Source organism: Thermobia domestica, chromosome 2 (assembly GCF_964235325.1).
Source record: "Thermobia domestica chromosome 2, izTheDome1.hap1.1, whole genome shotgun sequence".
Lineage (NCBI taxonomy): Eukaryota > Metazoa > Arthropoda > Insecta > Zygentoma > Lepismatidae > Thermobia > Thermobia domestica.
In genome coordinates this window covers 326571771-326594264 of record NC_137455.1, presented here as the reverse complement: position 1 = coordinate 326594264, position 22494 = coordinate 326571771, and the positions used below count along the sequence as shown (strand labels likewise).

General features: G+C 35.1%; 1 protein-coding gene across 1 annotated transcript in view; it reads left to right on the top strand.

Annotated features, from left to right (window-relative positions):
* The window catches only part of LOC145679514 (aminopeptidase Ey-like), a 47891-nt gene extending 26540 nt beyond the window's left edge, over window positions 1–21351 (top strand). The window contains exons 6-9 of the mRNA XM_081750092.1: window positions 1965–2233; window positions 3706–3916; window positions 6598–6872; window positions 21256–21351. Coding sequence (XP_081606218.1) covers window positions 1965–2233; window positions 3706–3916; window positions 6598–6872; window positions 21256–21351 — 851 coding nt within the window. The remainder of the gene's footprint in view (window positions 1–1964; window positions 2234–3705; window positions 3917–6597; window positions 6873–21255) is intronic.
* Window positions 21352–22494: the final 1143 nt, after the last annotated feature.

The following is a 22494-nucleotide window of genomic DNA, read 5'->3' as shown; positions in this document are numbered from 1 at the left end:
AAAGCTTCAAACCGGCTCAATTTATTAAAACGTCTCACGGGCACTACCTGGGGTCTCAATTCTACAACTGTGTTAAATACTTACAAGGTCTTTTTGCGTCCAGTTCTGACGTATGCTAATCTAGCTTGGATCGCTGCACCACCATCCTTCTATAACAAATTTAAGATCTTAGAACGCCATGCACTCCGCATTGCTTATAGGATAAAATTACCAAGTCCAACATGCGAATTGTACGAAAGAATCCCTTTTCCACATATTCTCTTCCATATCGAATCTCTCCGTCTGAAATATGTCAATAAACACCTGCATGAACGCCACCCGCTTCTCATAGACACCATGAACGCCCACATAGACTTTCCTATTTCAACTCCTATTATACATACGCCGTTATCTCTTCTTTTCACGATTTACCACTACACTCTACCTCCAAACCACAAGTACCTCCACTTAGCAGAAGAATTGAAGACCGACGACCCACAGCCTCTCATCTGTCCATCATACGCACAGTAATACCACTGTTACTAATCTGGGCTTTCCCTTGTCTTTCATCAATGCTTGGAGCAGCCCCCAAGCGAGAAGATTAACCAGCATCAGTCAACTAACATAACCCAGTGTTGTGTTTGTGATTTGCACTTCACCACATCATGTCATCTCATCCTCACCTCATGATTGTGATCTAAAGATCACAATGTTCATCCTACCAATGCTACAATCAATAAATAAAATAAAATAAAATAAAATAAAATAAAATCCTCTGTATAATAACGATAACACCTTCCTTCTTTTCCTATACCCCTCTTCTAACTCAGTAAGACAAACATCCCATAGACCAACCACCACAACTCCTATTTCTTTCCATTATAATGACACCCACTCCCCATAGAAGGCGTAACCCTCGAGCGGGTAGCTAGCTCTGGCTAGCAAAAAAGAAGCGCCTTTAATTGCTATTGTATCATTTTAATAGATAGATAGATAGAGAAACGTTGTAGAATAGAATATAAAATTTAAGATATAAATGGTCTAAAAGTGAAATATGATCCGCTGGGAAGGCTTGTCCCTTTAGAATTCCTATGAAAGCATCGTTATTTTTTAGGTTGACAATTATTTTACTGTTCCATATAATTGTCTGTTTCATTCATGACTTCTTTGCATCTCATTGGCAGCCTTTCAATTCCTCTTCTGTAGAATGTTTTGTATCTAGAATCTAGAAAAGGGAGTTCAGAAAATCCCAAATGTATTAGTATGTAAGAATACTAGATTTTTTATTAGTGAAAACATATTTCATCATCTTTATCATCCTTGAGACTAGGCATATCACATTACTCCAGAGGCTAGAACGTGTGCCTTTATCGCATAAAGTCCCAGTTTTTCCCGGTAAGATAAAGTCGTAAGCATTATAGTGGTAAAGATCCTACTTTAAGCTGAAAGGTCTTGTCCTACGTATAGATATGTAGTCTAATTGACACCAAACGATGTAAATAACAATTTATAACTTCATATGTGTATCGTAAGAAAAAGTTCGTCAAATCAACCTTGGTATATCTACTCTACTACAATTTATCAGGACTATCAAGATGTGCAAGAAAAAATAGTATAACTATGCATTTTCTGTGAATTATCACTTTCGAAGTACTTTCAAAAATAATCTTAGGAATTTTGTAATTAATTATTCGCATACCACTCACTCTGAAACAATCGTATAGAAATATACTTTTTAAATATCAATCACATTATATCTTATCACATTCTAAATGTAATCTCCGAATGTTTGCTATTCGAAACAGATAATTTATTCTTCATTGTCCAGATGAGTTACATACACTGAGTTGGCTTTCATCGAAGATAAAGCTTGATCACTTTTTACTATTAACAGAACTATCTTGCATCCGGGAAAGTATTTTGCAATTGTTTACATAACTATATACTAATGTTGCTATATTAATTCATTACATTTTCCATTCAAGGTTGCTTTTTGTTACGTATGCTGAATCACTTCTTAACGGAAAATACATTCCGTCAAGGATTAATATCATATATAAAAGACCTTCAATATTACAATGCAGAACAAGATGATCTGTGGAAACATTTGACACTTCAAGCTGAGGAAGACGGAGTCTTACCTGAAAATATAACTGTGAAAACTATTATGGATACATGGACGACACAGATGGGATATCCAAAGATAGTTGTTGATACCACTAATATCAGTAGCAGTGAGATAAATATTTGTCAGGTATACTACTTGTCTTTTTATATGTGTACAGTAAAATATTATAAAGGGAGTGCTTCTGCACAAAATTCGTTTCCAGTGGTAACTGAAATGCGTTATTTAGAAGCATGACTTACAATGTTTTTTAGGTCTGGGAATGCTATTATTACAGACTGAATTCCACGAAACGATTATATAATTTCCAGAATGGCAATTGAAGTGAAAGAGCAATTGGTAGAAGGTGGAATGGATAATAGTGAATGTTCGAATTGTGAAATACATCAACCATCCTTTTCGAGAATTCAAGCTGTTCTCAGTATTAGATATGTCCACTGATTCCACAAGGGTTGTAGGTAGGCGCTGCTCAGGCTTCACTGGAAGCCCTCTTAAATGATAGTTATGTGTAGACATAGGTTATTCCTATCTTGGCTTTCTTCTCGCCATGAATGAAAAGAAGTTGTTGCCGTATCATCGAGCAAACCTTCCTCCTGTGCGAGCAGGAGGCTAGCGTTCTACTGTTTGCAATGTTTTACATGAAACGAAATGCTGATGCCATCCCTGGCATATGTCATTGATGAAAAAAAATTCTAATGATGCAACCAACAACCTTACGGGTTTCAAACATACAATTTTTTAGTAATTGTTATGAAAGCGGTGGAAACGAGAATAATTAATTTATCTTTATTACATAAGTAATGTATTATACAATGTTTAAATTCCTGTATGTCGCAATTTCTACGCAACGAATGTTTAAAAAGTACTAATCGTATTTCAGCTTTCCTACACCTTCTTCTGTTATTGTCGAATAAATTGTGGACAATTTCGTAGAGAACTTTACAATATTAAGAAGTCGTTTATCGTAAGATTCAAGAACTCTTAAACAAGTTACGGCTTTTAATGCTTTTAGCAAATATTACAATCCGTAGTAAATATGAGGATCCTATAAAATTAATAATATGTTCATACATATAAATATATTTCTATATTCTGATTTTCAAACGAAATGATATCATAATTTTCTGAGTAGTTATTAAGATAAGGGAAGAATTTGCACTGCAAAACAATTCTATTTACCAGATTTAAAAGTATTTTTACTGCATTAAGTAATACAATTTTCCAAAGTATATTCAAGACACTACGCTTACGAAACAATTTGTCAAAACAACCCCAAATCTTTGGAGTATCTAAAATAACATTTTTAAAAGGACGCCTTTTCCATTTCAATAGTTCTTCTCAAACGCCTCTATTCCGTAACTTTTGCGTCATTAAATCTAACAGAAAACTTCAAACCTTTTCATTTAATTGTTTAAAATGTAATTTGGTAAGTAATTTTTGCGCCAACCTGTGCATTGCATATTTGGAAACTTTATATATATAATGTGCATTCATTTCACTCAGGTTATATTGCATTCAAAGTACTTGATTTCAGTTTACAAAGTACAAAGATGTATATTAATTATGAAAAATTAACTAACTTATTTATATATATATTTCAGCATAGATTTCTACTTTATGAAAATCTACAAAATAATTCTAGTGATAACAGTAGTTATACCTGGTGGATTCCTCTGACATACACAACCGACGAAGAAAATGATTTCAGTGATACAGAACCTAAAGCTTGGTTGAGTCCTGAAGAAGAGTGTGTAACATTGGCAGATATCTCAGACAAATCTACGTGGGTGATATTTAACTTACAAGCAACAGGTACAGAATTCTAGCCATATTTAATTATAAGAAGAAAACTTAAGTTAAATGCTTTTCTCAACCTTTCGTCATTCGCACTGTTGAAAAATTACAAATAGGTAGGGTGCAGTTTACGAACCTTCGCATTAGTTGAGTTAGCTCTTACTACTGCTCCTCAAGAGGCTGCACATTCTGCTCAACCTAAGAATTCCTTAATGTTGTGCAATTTCAGTAACTGTCAGTCGTTTGAGACGATAGTGTTTTCAAACAATTAAGTTTTGTGATAGAAATGGAAATATAAGAAGTGAAGAACTGAACACTGATGAAGTTCATGACATTAATGATGGGAAAGTATTTGGATGTAAGCGAAACTGATTGCGATGGTATTAAAAATTGGGAAGAAACATGAAAAGATTAAAATAAAATTTAGTGGAATTGCACCAGGAAAAACAAGGTGTACCAAGATTATAAAGAGGAAGAAAATACCAAAAGCAAGATGCTAAAGGTGTCACTAAAGCAATTGACATTTTCTTCTGAACTTCATCGACATAAATGTGATTGATAAAATAGTAGTGTCTACCATGAAGCACTACGATAAATTAAAAAAAAAAAAAAACAAAAGGGGTCGTAGAGCAACATTAAGATTCAATATTAAGATGGCTCATTTGTTGCAAAAAGAGTCCATGCTGATGTAAGATAATATATTTCTTTATAATACAGAACTAAATATTAGAATATGCCATTATTATAGCAAAATAGTCATATTATGGAAAGGAAAACAAGCGAGTAGGCTTCGCAAGTTGCACAATAAAGCACGAGTGACGAAAGATAAAGAAACTAATACTGAGTGCAATCTTCAATTTACATTTAACTGATTGTCAGTAGATAACTAGAAGATATAAACTTTCAATCAAAAATCAAGTTTGACAGTAAAAAAAGGAAAGTGAAAACACAACTTTCAGAAGTATTAAGAGTCTAACACGTTTTTTACAGGTATTTCGGACAGAAAACGTACATCCAAAGTCATTGTAATGGACATTCATGTAAACTTCTGATTGTAATTATATTAGGTATTTCAACTTTGAAGTAGCCAATATTAAGAGTAAACACCATTACAGCTTCGTAACTGGAGATGAACTTTTCTTAGTATCCATATTTTTGCATGCACTATGGTTAGTTTTCAAAGAAAGACGCCCTTAAACGTAAGCCTGTTGGTTTTCGAGTTTGCACAAGCTATATGTGCAATTAGATCATAACGAGATGCTTCCACATTACTCATCAGATGGTTTTGTGTCAAATATGGAGTTCTCGGCTTGGTTGATAAGTTGACTTATGATGACTCCTCACGTAGCTTGTATACACTCCACTTCTTCTTCCCTACAAAAGGGCAACCGAGATATTTTCCTCACAAATGCAATGGGTTTCTTCAAACGCCGCATACTACTTGCTATTTGACTTTACACAAAGTGGTTCAAACCAAAGTTTCGTACGGAAATGCTACTGAACAAGCATGACAAAATTGTGGAAATCAAAAATACAGAACGCTTTTCATTATCTAGTAGTAACTGTTTCTCTTATTTCGACTCAACTACTTTCTGATGGACTACAGTGCAACCACAATACCAATCGATACAAAATACTTTGTAAGAATATTACAAATATTACTTTGTGAGAATATTGTACTAGTAAGAAGATTGCATTTGAAAAAAATATCATTACATTTAAAATAGCACGTGAACGTAATAGTGAACATCAATCTGAATTACACTACATGTGAATTTCTCTCCACCGAGAAATGATACTAAAAAAAATTCTGAGATAGTATTATTGGCTATATCGAGAAAATAGTAATTCGTGTTACAGATGATCATTTTATCTATAAGATTGTGAATTTTTTTGTGTATGGCTTGTAAAATATACTGTCTCAGTAGGACAAGCATCTTTGGCGTAAAGTAAGTGATAAAATGTTGCGTGGTTGCAAAATCCTCTCCAATAGAATTTATATCAAAATGCACACTTTTTTTGTCATTTAGTGTTTTTCATTCAGTTATCCAATGACAAACACTACAGAACAGAAACTACAACACAAAACTACAGAACAAGATTTGACAGTAGCACATACAGTGAACTTGATGCTATTCATATTAATCAAGGGACTTTTACATCGTACCTTGATTACACTGGACGGTTCTTTCAAGAACCAATTATTTAAAAGATCATTTACTTCACACATGTGTACCAAATTCGTACTAAATTTTGAACATCTTCGTTTATTCCTTTTTATCACTGGAAGAATCAAATTTAATAATATCCTGTTTTCACTCCTTAAAATCCTATAATTAAAGTTCATCAGTTAATTATTGTGTAGATGTGGTTCAATATTTTAACTGATATTTATCTCTTTCACTGCGAGAAGATTAACCTAAAGATATTTGTTCTGTAAGAGAGTACAAAAATCTGTTAATATTTTAATTGATATTTATCTCTTTTACTGCGAAAAGATTAACCTAAAGATATTTGTTCCGTAAGACAGTACAAAAATCTGTTAACATTTTAATTGATATTTATCTCTTTCACTGCGAGAAGATTAACCTAAAGATATTTGTTCTGTAAGAGAGTACCAAAATCTGTTAACATTTTAATTGATATCTATCTCTTTCAAGGCGAAATGATTAACCTAAAATGTTTTTTTTTCTGTCTAGGCTTGTATAAAGTTGAGTACAGCAAAACTCACTGGGATCATTTAACTAAAACATTTCTAAGACGCCCTGGCACCGATGAAACTATTTTAAATAAAGCTTGTCTCATTGATGATGCTTTTGAATTGGCTAATACCAACCAATCATACGAAATACCTCTAAATATGTTAAAATATATAAACAATGAGGAAAGTTACTTAGTGCATAAGGCCTATTTTAATCAACTAAAGTTCATTCAAGATATGTATCAAAGAAATAGTGCTTACGGTATTTTCAAGGTAAGTAAGATATCTCTGTTACAGAGCTGACTTTAATAGACTTATGTTTTTATATGGATTTAAATGGACGATATTTCTCGTTAATCAGAAACTTTTTACACTACTTCTGCTGGAGATATATATGTTCAATGTGCAAAATCCCGGGGATCGGGTTGAATTTCCCCACTTAACATTGTTGGAATTAAATCCCATACCAATAGCTCAATGGAGGGTGAAAAAATGAAATGAAATCTTTAAGTTTAACGTCCCACGGTTATGCCGGTTAGGCTAAAGGAGACGGTGATAATGAGAGATGAGTGAAATGATGGAATGAAGAAAGTGGGATGAAACGGGAGAACCCCGAGAAAACCCACGAGCACGGTGTTTGTCCACCACAAAGTCCACACGGCGCGAGCTGGGATCGACCAGGGACTCCAAGCACCAAAGGTGAACGCTCTACCACTTAGCCACCGCGCCCCCCCCCAATGGAGGGTGAAAAAAATTTATATCAGAATTTTACAAATTAATTATGGTACCTTACATGTAATTAAAGTGTGCACTAGTGATTAGTGCCATCTGTTTTTATATAGCTGAATAGTTGCAAATATTCAAGCATGAGAACTCTCTGTTTCAAAACAAAACGAAGAGGTTATTTTTCTTATTCCTGTCTCTAACCCCTCCAAATTCGACATTATGACTACGCACTCTGACCAGAGAAGAGTGCGAATGAGGCACTCGAGTTGCCGAACGACATATATCAGATATGAAAGGTGTGAAATTATGAACATATGCAAATTCATAGCGGCTGAGGACAACATGGAACAGCAGGAGAGCTGGAAGAAATATAACCGACTGTAGGGCCCAGCAACAGAGAAAGCTAAGGAATCACTCGTTCTATACGTGAAAGGTCACAGAAAGTAAGGTCATATTTTTAGTAGTAGACGCATGATAAGGTTTGCTATATGTAAAGAATATCATGGCCGCCATATTGAGTGGCCATCTTGAATTCGATCTTGCATCGTTTGGCCTAATCCTCGTTTCGCCTAACCAATTATCTGACACTTTTATGACAGATAAATTATAAGATTTGTCTCCGCCATTTTAGGCGAAATACCGATCCTCGATCGGCCTGATCCACGTTTTGCCTAAAATGACGGACTGTAATAAAACAAGGGGCCGCGGTGGTTCAGTGGTAGAGCGTTCATCTCTGGCGCTTGGGGTCCCGGGTTCGATCCCAGACCCCGCCAAGTAAACTTTGTGGTGGACAAACACCGTGTGCGTGGGTTTTCTCGGGTTTTTCCCGTTTCCTCCCACTTTGTTCATTCCACCATTTCATTCATTTCTCATAATCACCGTCTCCTTTAGCCTAACCGCCATAACCGTAGGACGTAAAACTCAAAGATTTCATTTCATTTATGTAATAAAATAACGGAAATAAAACTGAAAAGAAATTTTGAAAAATATTCTCTACTTTGTGAAGCACTAAAATATTGTATTTCTTTAAGTAATTTTTAATACTCGTATTTGCTTTTGGAAAAATGTTTTGACAGTTATGTTGCGAATGTTTTTTCTTTCCATTTTGAGAATATTAACATTAGATATACTTTTCATTTCAACTTAGCCTGTATATTAGCTATATTTGAGATGAGAGAAAAAGAAGTTACACGTAAATTATTCCGTTATTAATTTTGTTTAAGGATGAGTGTTTTTAAAGTAACTTTTAGTTTGCACTCTGACCAGAAAAGTGGTACAGCTAATCACTATCTTAAAGGAAATACAGCTTGTGAGTGTAAATGGAAATATCATTTGGATTTTAGATTTCTGTTTGTTTCTTTCTTATGTCTGTAGACGTTACTTTATTGTAAGTTTTGTTCATCTTTCAGATGATTCCATTCCAGTTTAAATGTGTACTTTTTAACTGTTAATTCATTATAAGGGATTATATTGTGCTTCTGTATAATTTTAATTCATATGAAATTTGTAAACATTTCAAGCCAGATCTGATAAAAAATCTCTAAATATGCCATTAACGATTTTTTGTAGCAAGTAAATTTCACATGATACTGGAGTATTTCGCAGTATTTGGTCGAATCTCAGAAATTCGAATGTAGCAAATTACTACGAAGCTCTTTCACTATTTTGAGACTTTATTTTCTATTCCAAAATGTTCTGAAGTACACTAAAGTCACATATGCAAAAATATACCTGAAATAAGCTCAACATAACCACGTATTCTTCATACCCTAGCAGTTTTTTATGCGTCTCGTTTCCCAAGAAGCACTTAATCAATTAGTTTTGTTTCATTAGTGAAAATATGACTTTTGAGTTGAAATTTCAAAAGTTTTACATAATACCGAAGACGTCCATAGCATAAGTATCTGATTAATGTTTCTATCTCTCGGAGATGATCTACATATATTGAACAAATTCTAGTGATAGTATTTAAGGATAATATTATGTTCTAACTGTTGAACAAATGTGTTTTACCCTCAAATTTAACTAGTGTACATAATATTAAATGTAAATGCATAGTATTGACCTTTCTGTTTCCCGGACGGACATGGTAAATACATAAAGAAGTTTTGGTAATCCTAACTCCTTGGATATATTGACCTCGGGATATTATAACATCAATGTTAATAAAAGATATTTTGCATTTCTTAATTCTTGAAGTACCAGGGAATTTTCTCTTGTAATTTCGCTCTAATTGAAGTTACGGAAATAGTTAAGAGCAGCTACTTCTCATCTCCCGTGCACGAGGATACTTCTTACTGCTGCACTACCTACAGAAATCATTCTATACAATGTACAAGTGGTAATAGAACACACAACAAACCCAGATCATGGAGTGTGAACCGTGATCTGCGTTTGTTATGTGTTCTTATTACCTCTTCTACATCAAATACAATCATTTTTCTTGGCAGTGCAACAGTAAGGAGTATCCCCGTGCACGGGACTTGCGATATGTGTTTCCAAATCCCTCCACATAAAGTCATACATAAAGTACAAGGGCACATTATTATTCTTCCCATACGATATTAAAAAAGGTATTTCAAGATAAAAACCTTAAGTACAAGGGCAAATTTCAAGAATGCAATAATAAAACAGAGGAAGTACCAGGCGGAAACGCTAGCTCTTTAACTACAAGGGCACTATTATTTTAACCAATATAAATTACTCTATAATTTAATGCCTAGAATGACCTACTCACGAGTATACAAAGTGCTTAACGTTACGAGCTTCTACAATTCACAATGTGATATGCTGTTTCCATTTTATTCACCTAAAATAATAATTTGTAACATGTCTAGAATGATGTAATTTTTCCTTTAATAAAAAATATCCCCAACTTGAAGTACACTAATCTCACTCATGCCGCTAACACCACCCGCAATTTTTCTCTCCGCCTCTTCTAACTAGATTCGTTTTCACTATTTGTATTCGGAGTTAGAGGCTCAGGAAACATGAAAAAAATCTAACAATAAAGAACACAAACACAATTGCACAACTCAGACTCCACGTGCAACAAACTTCAAGCCGCCATCTTTCTCTGCCTTTCTTCTTTACTTCCCTCACCTATATTAATCTTGCACGGACGCAGTTGCATGATTCCTGACATGGCATCGAACATTTCTCGTCAAAGTAAATAAACAAACTTAAAAACACAACGAAAGCGGAACACAGGCACGTCTTTTCTTATTACTCAATGATTCATTAAATACATAGAACTGAGTCTATTACCTGCTTTTTAGGAAGCTAGATAGTCAATGAATAATTCCTAAAAGTATGAGGTTTCTCGTCCTTCCGTAAACGGAAAGTATCTCTGCTTAACTATAACCGAAGTTATATATTTTTTTTTTATTTTCTGCCATTTTAGGCATAACAAGGATTAGGCCAAACGAGAATCCTTTTTCGCCTAAAATGGCAGGAACAAATCATTCTGGCTCATTTATCTGTCATAAAAGAGTCAATCCATTCTAAGTGATCAAGCATGTGCATCTCGCCCATCTCCAAAAAATCTAATTTTTAATGAATTTTAATACTATATCAGGGTACTTGAAAACCACAATTATTTACTTTTTAAAACATCTCGTAGCGACGCAGCTTCTGTCGCCATTTTGCGTTTTCTCGATTTCAGGCGTTTACGTACTTTTGAATATCTCAGCATGTATTTGACCTAGCAAATTGGAACTTGCTGGGCGGGCCCAACTTGTGTAGAGCTAAAACTTTGTCCTCTTCACATATTTCCCTAAAACCGCTTGAAAGGGGTGAAATCAAGGCCTACACTAGCAACATTTTTGAACATTGAAGTCATGTTTGGGAAATGAAGTAACTGACGTAGAGGTCTGAATTTTTGTGTGCATGTAGTTCGGGGTCATACTTTTAGACCTAAAAATTTACAGACCTGTAATTGCTCCCAAAGGCATTAAAAATATCTTAAAGTTGCTGAATTATGCAAATTTGACATATTTCACTGCCCATTATCTCCAATGGGCCTGAATAAAAAAATCTGAAATTTTGGGAATAGTTACTCCTTTAGCATACCATAACACACCTTGATACTTTTACCTACTTCTGCTCAAAAACACAAAACGCGCTTTGTTGTGTGTTATTGTATGCTAAAGGAATAATTATTCCCAAAATTTCAGAATTTTTTTATCCAGGGTCATTGGAGATATTGGACAGTGAAATATGCCAAATTTGCATAATTCACCAACTTTACGATATATTTCAGGCCTTTGGGAGCAGCTACAGGTTTGTAAATTTTTGAATATGAATTTATGACGCCGAAGTACATGCGCTCAAAAATCCAGACCTCTACTTCAGTTACTTCCCCTTCCCAAACATGTATTCAATATCCAAAAATGTTGCTAGTGTAGGCCCTGATTTCACCCCTTTCAAGTTGTGTCTGACAAAATGTTAAGAGGACAAAGTTTTAGTTCTACACAAGTTGGACACGTCCAGAGAGTTTCAATTTACTAGGATAAATGCATGCTGAAATATTGAAATCAACGTAAAGGCCTGAAATCGAGAAAATGTAAAATGGCTGCAGAAGCTGCGTCGCTACGAGATGTTTTAAAAATAATTAATTGTGGTTTTGAAGTATCCTGATATAGTATAAACATTCACGAAAAAATAGATTTTTCTGAAAAGTTCGAGCGACAATTTTTCTTTCTTCTTTATCACTTGGCATGGATTGACCCAAAAATGTCAGATAATTGATTGGGCGGAACGAGTATAGGCGAAACGTAACGACACGCTTGAATTCGGATTCACAATGTAAAAGAAAAATTAGGTCATGTGGCATATGAAATAACACAAGTACTTCGGAATAACTTGTCGGAATAAGGTTATCACATGATGCAGATCTACAGGCTGTCCAATATACAATCCAACCCAGAGTTTGGGATAGTGGAACTTTTGAACCTGAAGTGATACACGAATAATGGTTATACGAATAATAAAGTCTTGTCCATGCATATATTTTTGAACTAGAAAGCAACGATTGAAGTACACTAGGAGCCAAGTGTGCTGATCCTGGGGAACCGGGGGAACCCGGGCCTTCCCAATGCTCATGTCGGCCCCATATAGTTTTATGAATATGTCCTTTATATGCATTTTTATTCTTAAATGTATCGTTAGATGTATTTTTTTATGAATGGGTCCCCGAAAGTTACAGAGAAATTAGCACCGTTGCTAGGAACCACACATTGTTTCCAGATGTAACCGAATGTGTAAATCAATTTTTTGCAAAACATGTAAATTGACTCATAACCAATACGTATGGATGTTTGTCGTTAATTTTCAGTTTCTTTAGTTGCAGTAGTTTGGAAACTATGGAGTAGAAAAAAGAATTTTTCATTTACGCCGATAACTAATCGAATGAGGCCTCTGTAAGGGGGAACCAGGAAAATCGTAGGTTTCATAAATTAACACTCTGAATTGGCAACCCTGCTGATGTTTCAGTGCATCACAGGTAAGTTAAGGATCTGCCTACATTATGCAATTCCTGAAAAAATGGAAAATAAACTTTGAAATTATCATGATAAAACGTTTATTTACATGTACCCGCCAACACTGCTACTATCATAAATGAGTTACCAGCTCTATAGCGGATGCTGGGAGTGTCCCCTGTTCTGATTCAAACACTGGTTCACACGTTTCACCATATTGGCAGCAACTTTCCGAAGATTAGATGTATTAATGTTCTTAATGGCATTGCGAATGTGCGTTTCCAGGTCTCGAATAGTTCGAAAATTGTTCTTGTATACCACTTGCTTTAAATATCCTCTTAGAAATGAATAGCAGTGTTACCGGGTGCATATAGGTAAAAATTTTATCATGATAATTTCAAAGTTTCTTTTACATTATTTTCAAGGAATGCATAATGTTTGCAGGTCCTTAGCACATGTTTTGATGCACTGAAACATCAGCAGGATTGCCAATTCAGAGTGTTAATTTATGAAAACTACGATTTCGTTAGTTCCTCCTTACAGAAGCCTCATCCGACTAGTTATCGGCGGAAATGAAAAATTCTTTCTTCTGCGCCATAGTTTCCAAGCTACTTCAACTAACCAAACTGAAAATTAACGACAGAACATCCATACGTATGAGTCAATTTACATGTTTTGCAAAAAAAAAAAAAAAAAAAAAAAGATTTACACTTTTTGCTACATCTGGCAACACTGTGTTGTTCCTAGTGTATTTCAATCGTTGCTTCCTGGTTTAAAATTATATGTATAAACAAAGCTTCGTTTTGGTATAACCGTTATTTGTGTATCACATCAGGTTGAAAAGTTCTACTATCCCAAACTCCGGGTTGCATTGTATATTGGACACCCTACAGAAAAGATTACAAAGAGCATTTGCACATACAAAGAGATGCTAATACTGAAGTGTTAAAGATGGATAGTTCTTGTCGCGCTAAAATGCCGTACAGAAAGGAGGGGTGGGGATTACAGGTACAATTACGACGTGGTTCTTCTCAAAGAAAATAACACGTATCATCACATAAGCAAGGATACTGTTAAAGGTACATACCAATTTATGAAGAACAGTTGATGTGAAAAGTCCCTATAAGAGACTAATGAAATCACAAGAGCTGATAAAAACACAAGAGCTGTTCTCACCTCGCACGCTAACATCTATTTCTAAAGTTTGATATTCTTCGATCAATGTACTAATATTCACCAAAAATTACATTTCTGATCTTCTACACAGGTATTATTGTCGCACGTTCCAAACTCAAGCACTAACTAACATTTCTACCAACCACTGTATCTTACTTGGCTACTTCACCGATAACGCATATATTAGCTAATGAGCTTCTCTGTCTGCAAACAGGACTCGGATTAGTTGGCAAGGACTCATCTTCGGTCTCTTCTTTTTCTGTCCCTTACCCGCAACTATTCTGCATGCAAACATACTTTTCCTTTGGTCTGTATACAAATTAGAGTTCTCCAACCTGGAGCTTTTGAGTCATAATAATGAGACTATAAGAGTATATATGAGTCCTTCTTGCATGTTGCTTCTCAACTCGCAATAGTTACTACAGAATGGTTAACAGCAATGTATTCCTGGTAAAATTTCAGTGCTATTTCATATGCCACATGACCTACTTTCTGTGAATCCGAATTCAAGGTGGCCACTTAATATGGCGGCCATGATGTTCACTATATATAGCACATCTTATAATGAATCTACTACTAAACATTTGACCTTACTTTCTGTGCCCATTCACGAGCGGGACGAGTGATTCCTTAGCTTTCTATGTTGCTGGGCCCTGCGGCCGGCCATATTTCTACCGTCCCTCCTGCTTCTGCAGGTTTCCGTTAGCCGCTATATGTTTACATATGTATAGTCTGTCAGGAAAGTAAATGTTCACCAGTTTTTTGAGTCTGGCATTCCTGCGCTCCATCAATGGAGAGTATGAGAATTAAATGAATCAAATGTTTACTGAGGGACAAGAAGAAAAGTCTATTCTGAGTAAGACATTGCAGAGGAGCACAAGCTGTGAATACGAATAGTGCATAGGACGACACCGAAAGAGAAAGCCAGAAACAGCTGCCAAACGGAGAAAAAAGAGTAAAAATTGTCGAAGTGGGAACATAAAACACAAATAGAACAAACACTCCGATAACTAAAAGTTCACCAAGCCTTGATCTTGGTGTAGTGGTTTAGGTGCTTGCTTAGAAATGGGAAGTACGGCAGTTCGAATCCTCTACAAGGAAATTTTTTAAACGTTTTGTTAATAATACATACAGCTCATGCGAGATCTTAAAAGAGGTCATATTTAGTCTTTCGTAGCAATTATTATTGGTAATGTTTAGTATTGATATTACTTTTTGTCTTTGCGTATTGCTTTTATTCTTGTCTTCATTTCGAAAGAGAAGAATATCCGAACAAATGCCACCGAAATTCCTCTTATTTTGAATGTAAACGACTTTTGCAATTTGCAAAGAATACAAATTGAAAGTTCCGACGGAGCTGCAAAACGTAAAAAAATGGAGGTGGATGGGTGCGAAACCCATACTCATGGTTATTAAAACTACAATCCCTACATGCCTTAAACCTCTAGACCACGTTTCTACGTTGAGTAATAAGAGGCTTGTGTTTAGCTTAGGCTGGTCAATACCGGTTTAGCTCTGAGCTCTGGTTTTGCAAAGAGGCCCGGTTTAGCTGTGACACAGTACAGAAGCGAGAAGGGAGAAGTGTGCAAAGCACTTTTTCTCTCTTCCTCTGTGTGTCTATCTATCTATATGTATATATATGTAACGCTATTTGTGAATGCCATAACCACCATAATTTTCAGCGGATTGAGACCAAATTTGGCACAAACATTAATTGTTGAAATATCTTGAATGAGTTCGTTAGCCAGAATAATCAGATGGAAATGTTCAAAATGTCGGCCCTTCAAACTCTTAAGATGTTCCAAGGGAAATAAATTTTGCCCATAAATGGATATCCACAATTTTTGAGTGACTTTTCCTCTTTTACTGAAATGTTTGTGTGCAGGGACTTATCCTCTTTTATTGAAATATTGGACCCGATTAATCACCTAAAGAAGGTTCACGACCTTTAGCTATGGTCAGGCTTTCTTTGTTTTTTTTTTTGGCAGGGGGAATATTTTTCTATCGGAACAAGACGATTGTTAGTGATGATACGAAGTTACATATTGAAAGTGAAGTAACTTGTGAAACGTGTTATTTGAAAGAATAATATAATAATTAGCTTTCCCCTAACACAGAGAACTGTAAATCATGTATTTCGAGTTCGGGAGCGTGAATGGCTATGAGTGTTATTTGATTTGCTTTTTAGTAAAACATTGCGTTGCAAATAGTGGTAGGCACATTATTAGTAATAATAATAATAATAATAATAATAATAATAATAATAATAATAATAATAATAATAATAATAATAATAGGTGTTGTATGTGACAACGCAATATCTTCCTTAATTTTTCATCAAACGTAATGATTGAAATGCCATATCTCCTTTACAATCAAAAAATTAGCAATTTATATCGAGAGAACGGGAAATTGTATAGTGATGGGAGCAACGTTGGACAGTATGCATTCATACTACTCAGAAAAATAAGCGATTTCAATGCACAAAGAACGAAGAGGCATTGTCATGGGGAGTCATGAAGCCACGGCATAGCCCTATTTAGGCAAAATGTCGATAACTTGTATCGAGAAAACAGGAGGTTATGGTGGAATTGGACCAACGTTGGACACAGTGGACTCATAAGGCGCATCGAAAAAATTATGTGGGGGGGGGGGCGCTAGTCACCCGTACTTATTTCCACATGATAATATAAAATTATATTGTGCGAAAGATACGCACGAGTTAGCTAGAAATATTTTGTATTATTATTATTATTATTATTATTATTATTATTATTATTATTATCGTTATTATAATCAACAGCGTCTTTTCAATACGTGTGCATGTTTGACATGAAACGAAGATAACATCCATCATTCGTAGAAAGAATAAGAATAGCGAGTTACTTTAACTGTGAAGGACGACGAAAAATACGAAAAGAGGGACTACCTGTAGCGAAAAGGAAACATACTTTCTCTCAAACTGATAAAAAATCAAACCAAGATAGATTCGAACTCGGGTGGACGGCGCAAAAAGCCAATGCTTTGTTATTCACCCAAGGTGTCATTAGGGATTACAAGCACTGCATTAACAGCTATCACTTCAGTGGGTTGTATACTATGATCATATGTTACTTGTTTGCTGTAAGTCGACAATGTTTTTACATGTAGTAGTTAAACCTTCATGCTATGTAATACATGAGGTATTTAGACCTTCATGCTTTTCATATAATGTAATAAAAGGATCATGCTGGGAATAAGAAAAAGAACATTCCTTGGACAAAACGGAAACTATTGGCATCATAAATATTCATCTACGAGGCATGCGCAGTAATATAATTCAGAATAGTTACGGTTTAGTTTAGTAAACGAAGAAAGGGGTATAGAAAGCAAACATATCGCGTCAACGAGATCGACCAGAGTGCATATTCGTGGATACCAAGAGCTTCAGATATCCTCTGAATTTATTGGCCGATGCAGATACGACATCACGACTCATGACATTCATATAGCACAAAGTAAACGCCAGCTGTTTTCGTCCCTCGTGACCGAGTGAGCTAGCGCAACATGCTAGTAAGGAAAATTCTTTTTGGCGTGGGTTCAAACCTTGTCTCGTGCCTAAGGAAAGTTTTTTTATTATTTTTAAAATTTCCATAACACTTCTTTTGTTAAAATAATATTCAGAAAATAATTTAAAGATTATTTTTTAAAATTTTCATTAAATGAAATTTGTCCTTCTACTGTACAGATCCAAAGTGATTTAACGACTATTTTTTAAAAAAATTTCCATTAAACTTTCATTAAAATAAGTTTGCCCTTGTACGATACAGATCCATAGCAAAAGCAGTAGCAGCAGTAGTAGTAGTAATAGTAGGTGACGTCATCGGTACGTGGCCAACAAGAATGCTACTTCAGCCATGTTTTGAACGAACCTCTTGGGATCTGCGAAAATGCGACCAGAGTTGACAAAGGCGGAAGCAGATGTGTAGTAATACAACAACTTCAGTTAAATCGATATTTCGTTCTGTACCTGTACTAGATTGTATCACAAATTCACAGGAGAACAGAGAAAGACTTACTTACTCTATCATATAGACACAAATGGATGTAACTGTAAATACTACAACTTGGATTTAACGAAAGCCGTTTAGACATTCAGTGGTTTGCAGGGTTGTATATGACACAAAAAGATAAGACACAATACAATTCTTCATACCTGAGTTTCCAGTAGCTAGGTTTATGCAATTTCTGGTTAGATACTGAAACTGCTGTCGGATTTTAATACATGACGTATTGCAGGATACAAAATTCTTTGCATTACTTCTTTGTTTGTAGACAGCTATTAGTTTAGTGTTCTGAAAGGTTGTGTGTAAACTAGGGATGGCCTATTCCGGAATTTTTACTTTCCGGACTCCCGAATGTAAAACCGGACAAATTGCGGAATTCGGAAAAACCCGATTTTGACAACATACAGGAACTCAGAAAAATCCGGAATTTAGGAATTTCTGATCTCGTAAACATTTCCCGTCTTGTCTCTATTCTCGAAATAGTTTATGTGCATTCTTTAAGTAACAATTCCCCTGTAGACTGAATCTCATAGGCTATTTCGTTACATTGTATTTCAGAGCTCATTGAATTATGGTCTGTGTAGGTATTTTTGTAGCAAAGCTTTTATATTTACCTGTGCATATCCTAAAAATTAGTTTATTATATGCCTTACTGTTGCGGGATATTCAGTTATATTTATTACAGTTATTTTCCTTAAAACATACAGTAGAATACTTTCTACATGAAACTGAACATTGCCAAATTTTAGGAAAAATAACTGAATACGAATCTGCTAAAAAGTCTACTTATATAGTTTAATATTCTAGTCTCAATATGGTCCCTCATCCCATAACTTGTGATTGTTTTCACAGGGCACATTTGGAGAGAGGAGGAGTTGTGTAAGTCACAATATTTTGGCATTCGGGATATTAGTGATGTTGTTCGGATCTTGGAACCTTAGGTGATAAAGCTTGCAATTATTAATTTGTCGTTAACATGGGCTGTTTGTATTCGGCATTCTTATTATGTAAGCGTCTATTTGTCATCTCGTTGATTTGGATGGAAGCACCACACTCTCATGTCCGGGAACATCTGTCTCTTCCTCTTTTTTTCTTTCTTTCCCTCTCTCTTTTCGTCTCAGAGGTGATGATCGGCGAAAGTGCAAAAGTGCAGAGAAATTTTACGGCATTACTGACACGACGATCTCTGCAATAGGCACATTTCTGAAGAAATTTCCCTACCGTAGAGACTCACATGGGCGAAATTCAGGAAAATTTCCAGTTTTTCCGGACACCACCCTCTGATACTACCCCTGAAAAAATATACTTGCTTCCTCATTTTCATTGTTTCACTTCTCTAATAAATTTCACAGAAATTTTTAACTCGTTTTCACTTGACATATTAAACGGGTAATACGCTCTCTTTTACCACCTTTCATGTGCTGTATGCATTATTTAAAAAAATAAAAAGAATATACCACTTGGAGCAGATTCCAACCGCCGTTCTCTGGATTTGTAATCTAGCGCCTTAACCACTACCACCACGCTTAGTTGTTGGCATATTTGTTGTATTTGTATTTTATGTTCCCACTTCCACAATTTTTACTCTATTTTCTCTGTTTAGCAGCTGTTTCTGACTTCCTCTTTCGGTGTCGTCCTTTATTTACACTATACACTATTCGTATTCACAGCTTGTTCCCCTCTGCAATGTCTTATTCAGGTCAGACTTTTCTTCTTGTCCCTCAGTAAACATGTGATTGATTTAATTCTCATACTCTCCATAGATGGAGCGCAGGAATGCCAGACTCCAAAATCAGGTGTACATTTACTTTTCTGACAGACTATACACAATTTTACACCTGCTTTCATATCTGATACATGTCGATCGGCAATTCGAGTGTCCCATTCGGACCCTTCCCTGGTGTGTATTTTCTTCATAGAAACGTATCTGAAAGGTCAGCTTAGCCTGATAAACTAGTTTGCTTGAAAACTTGATGGCTAATATCTCCCATTATGACTGCATTTTTTCAATCAAATTATGGAGAAGCATTGCGAAAAATTCACGAAAAACTTCATTTTTTGGCAGAAATGATCTATCAGAGGAGACTGCACAGAATAAATAATGACCCATGTATTTTAACTATATATAAAACTACATGAGCTGACATAAATTTTTGAGCACTTCCTGCAGGGCTACAATGATGAAATTTGGAATGATTGTAGCATTCCGGAACAGACCCACAGGAAAATTGCAAAAAGTGAATATTCTTAATTTTTAGGGGGTGTAAAGAGGGGATGAAAAATTTTCCTGTTATTTAAATGGGCATTTTTACCTATAACCTCATATTTTAGGTACTTAGAATTGGACTAAACTCTTGAAATTCGGTATGCTTGTACGTTTTTCTTAGCACTACCTAAGAAAATCAGAAAAATAAACTATTCCAACTTTAGAATGGTTTTATAAGGGTTCTGAAAAATCTTTCCTATGTTATTTATAATATGGAACACCTTTCACACCTACAAATTGTTACAACGGTAATGTATATTGTTGTATACTCTTTGCAAGTATTGTTTATATTTTAGGTCAAAAGTGCTATTTTAACGGCACAAACACTTAAGAAGAAGAAGATGATGAAAAATAGAAAAAACGAATTTAAGTATTTGTATTCTATCGAGAGATTTTCTTAATTTGGTTGGTATGACGACTTCTGTGTCTGTTTAATGTAGTTGTTATGGTAACTGAAATAGATGTAACGAAGAACCATCTTCTGCACACCGAATGCATATTTTAATGTGACAAATGATATATATATGTTGAAAGATAATAATATATATTTGAAAGTGTATAACTACATTGTGCTATTCTAGATAATCTTGTGAACTTTATAAACATTTAGAATCAGATAATGTAACGTAGTTGGCAAATGAATTCACGTTATATATTTTTATGGTGCCGAAACCGTGGAACCTTGAGATTAGTCAGAAGTTTAGTAAACGATCACAGCAACACGGAGTACATTTTTCTACGTAATAAAAGAAAATATATCGAAGAGATAAAATGATTACCAGTCCCGAAGTTGAAGACATTATTATTCCGATAACTGAGAAGTCATCGGACGTGATTGATCTTTTACGGCAGCTAGAACAGCAGATGTATTCTATGACACAAAATTTGGATTCCAGACTGGAACGAGTAACCCTACAGGTGGACTCTAGATTGGATCAAGTATTACAAAATTTGGATTCCAGCCTGGAACAAGTAACACAAGATATGGATACAAATTGGAACGAGTGAAACAAAACTTTGATACTAGATTGAAACAAGTGACTCAGCAAATAGGCTAACAAATGGATTCCAAATTGGACACCAGATTGGAAAAAGTGACACAACAAATTCCAGATTGATTCCAGTTTGATTCCAGATTGGAACAGATAAATACCAATTTGGAAATAACTGACACTAGGTTGGAACAAATCATTCATAACTTTGCATTGGTGAGAAGTACTGTAGACGTAGTCGAAATACAAGTCAACAAACATCCCAATCAAATTCGAAGACTACAAGGAGATTCTTACTATTAAAGAGAAAATCAGTACGTCCAATTGTAATCCTGATCCTGCCCTCAATGTTGTGTATGATGAACATAGGATACCTGAGTCAAGACACTGCGAACAAGAAAAAAACTCATCCAAAGTCTTTTCTGACAGGGAGGATATCATCTCAAATACTGGGCACGAAGACAGAAGATCACGTCACAGGAATCACACGCACGTAAAACGACATCTAAGGTATTTTAGTAATAATAAAAATCGCGTAAAATTTAGTGAAATATGGTCATTAACTAAATTCAGTGGGAGATCAGAAGACATCCCAGCGGGTAGAGAAATTTCAGGAAGAATGCGTGTTAAATGGAATAGATAAGGCCAATTTCTTTACAATCTTACCGCATATTTTGTTACCACCTTTTTCTGTATGATACACTCCGCATCAAAAAAATTGCGACACCTAACGCCGTGCAGCTAGGCCACCCAATATACACCTTCTTATCCCATAATCGTGTTTGGTAGAGAGACTCGCTCCCTCTCCTCCTTTCTTCTCTCCAATTCTAAAATAAGCTAACAACACGAATGCAATTCTAATTTCAATCTACACATGTATTAGTATCAATGAAATGAAATAAAATCCGAGACGAAACAAGATTCACAAGTTAATGTAGGGAGAAACTGAAACATGCAAAATAAAAAATTGAAAACAATGAGTGTCTATTACACAGAGGTTTAGAAATGAGTCAGAGAGAGAGCGACAAGGCGAGAGAGGAAGAAAAAGAAAAGGGAGAACAAATAAAAATGTGGAATTTTAAACTTAGCAAGAAAAGAACCTAACATTATAAAGTTCTGTTACCAGAAATTCAACAGTAATATAGAAATAACGTTTGTTTTATATATTTTTTAGGACTATTCAAATATATAATGGATGCTTGAAACATT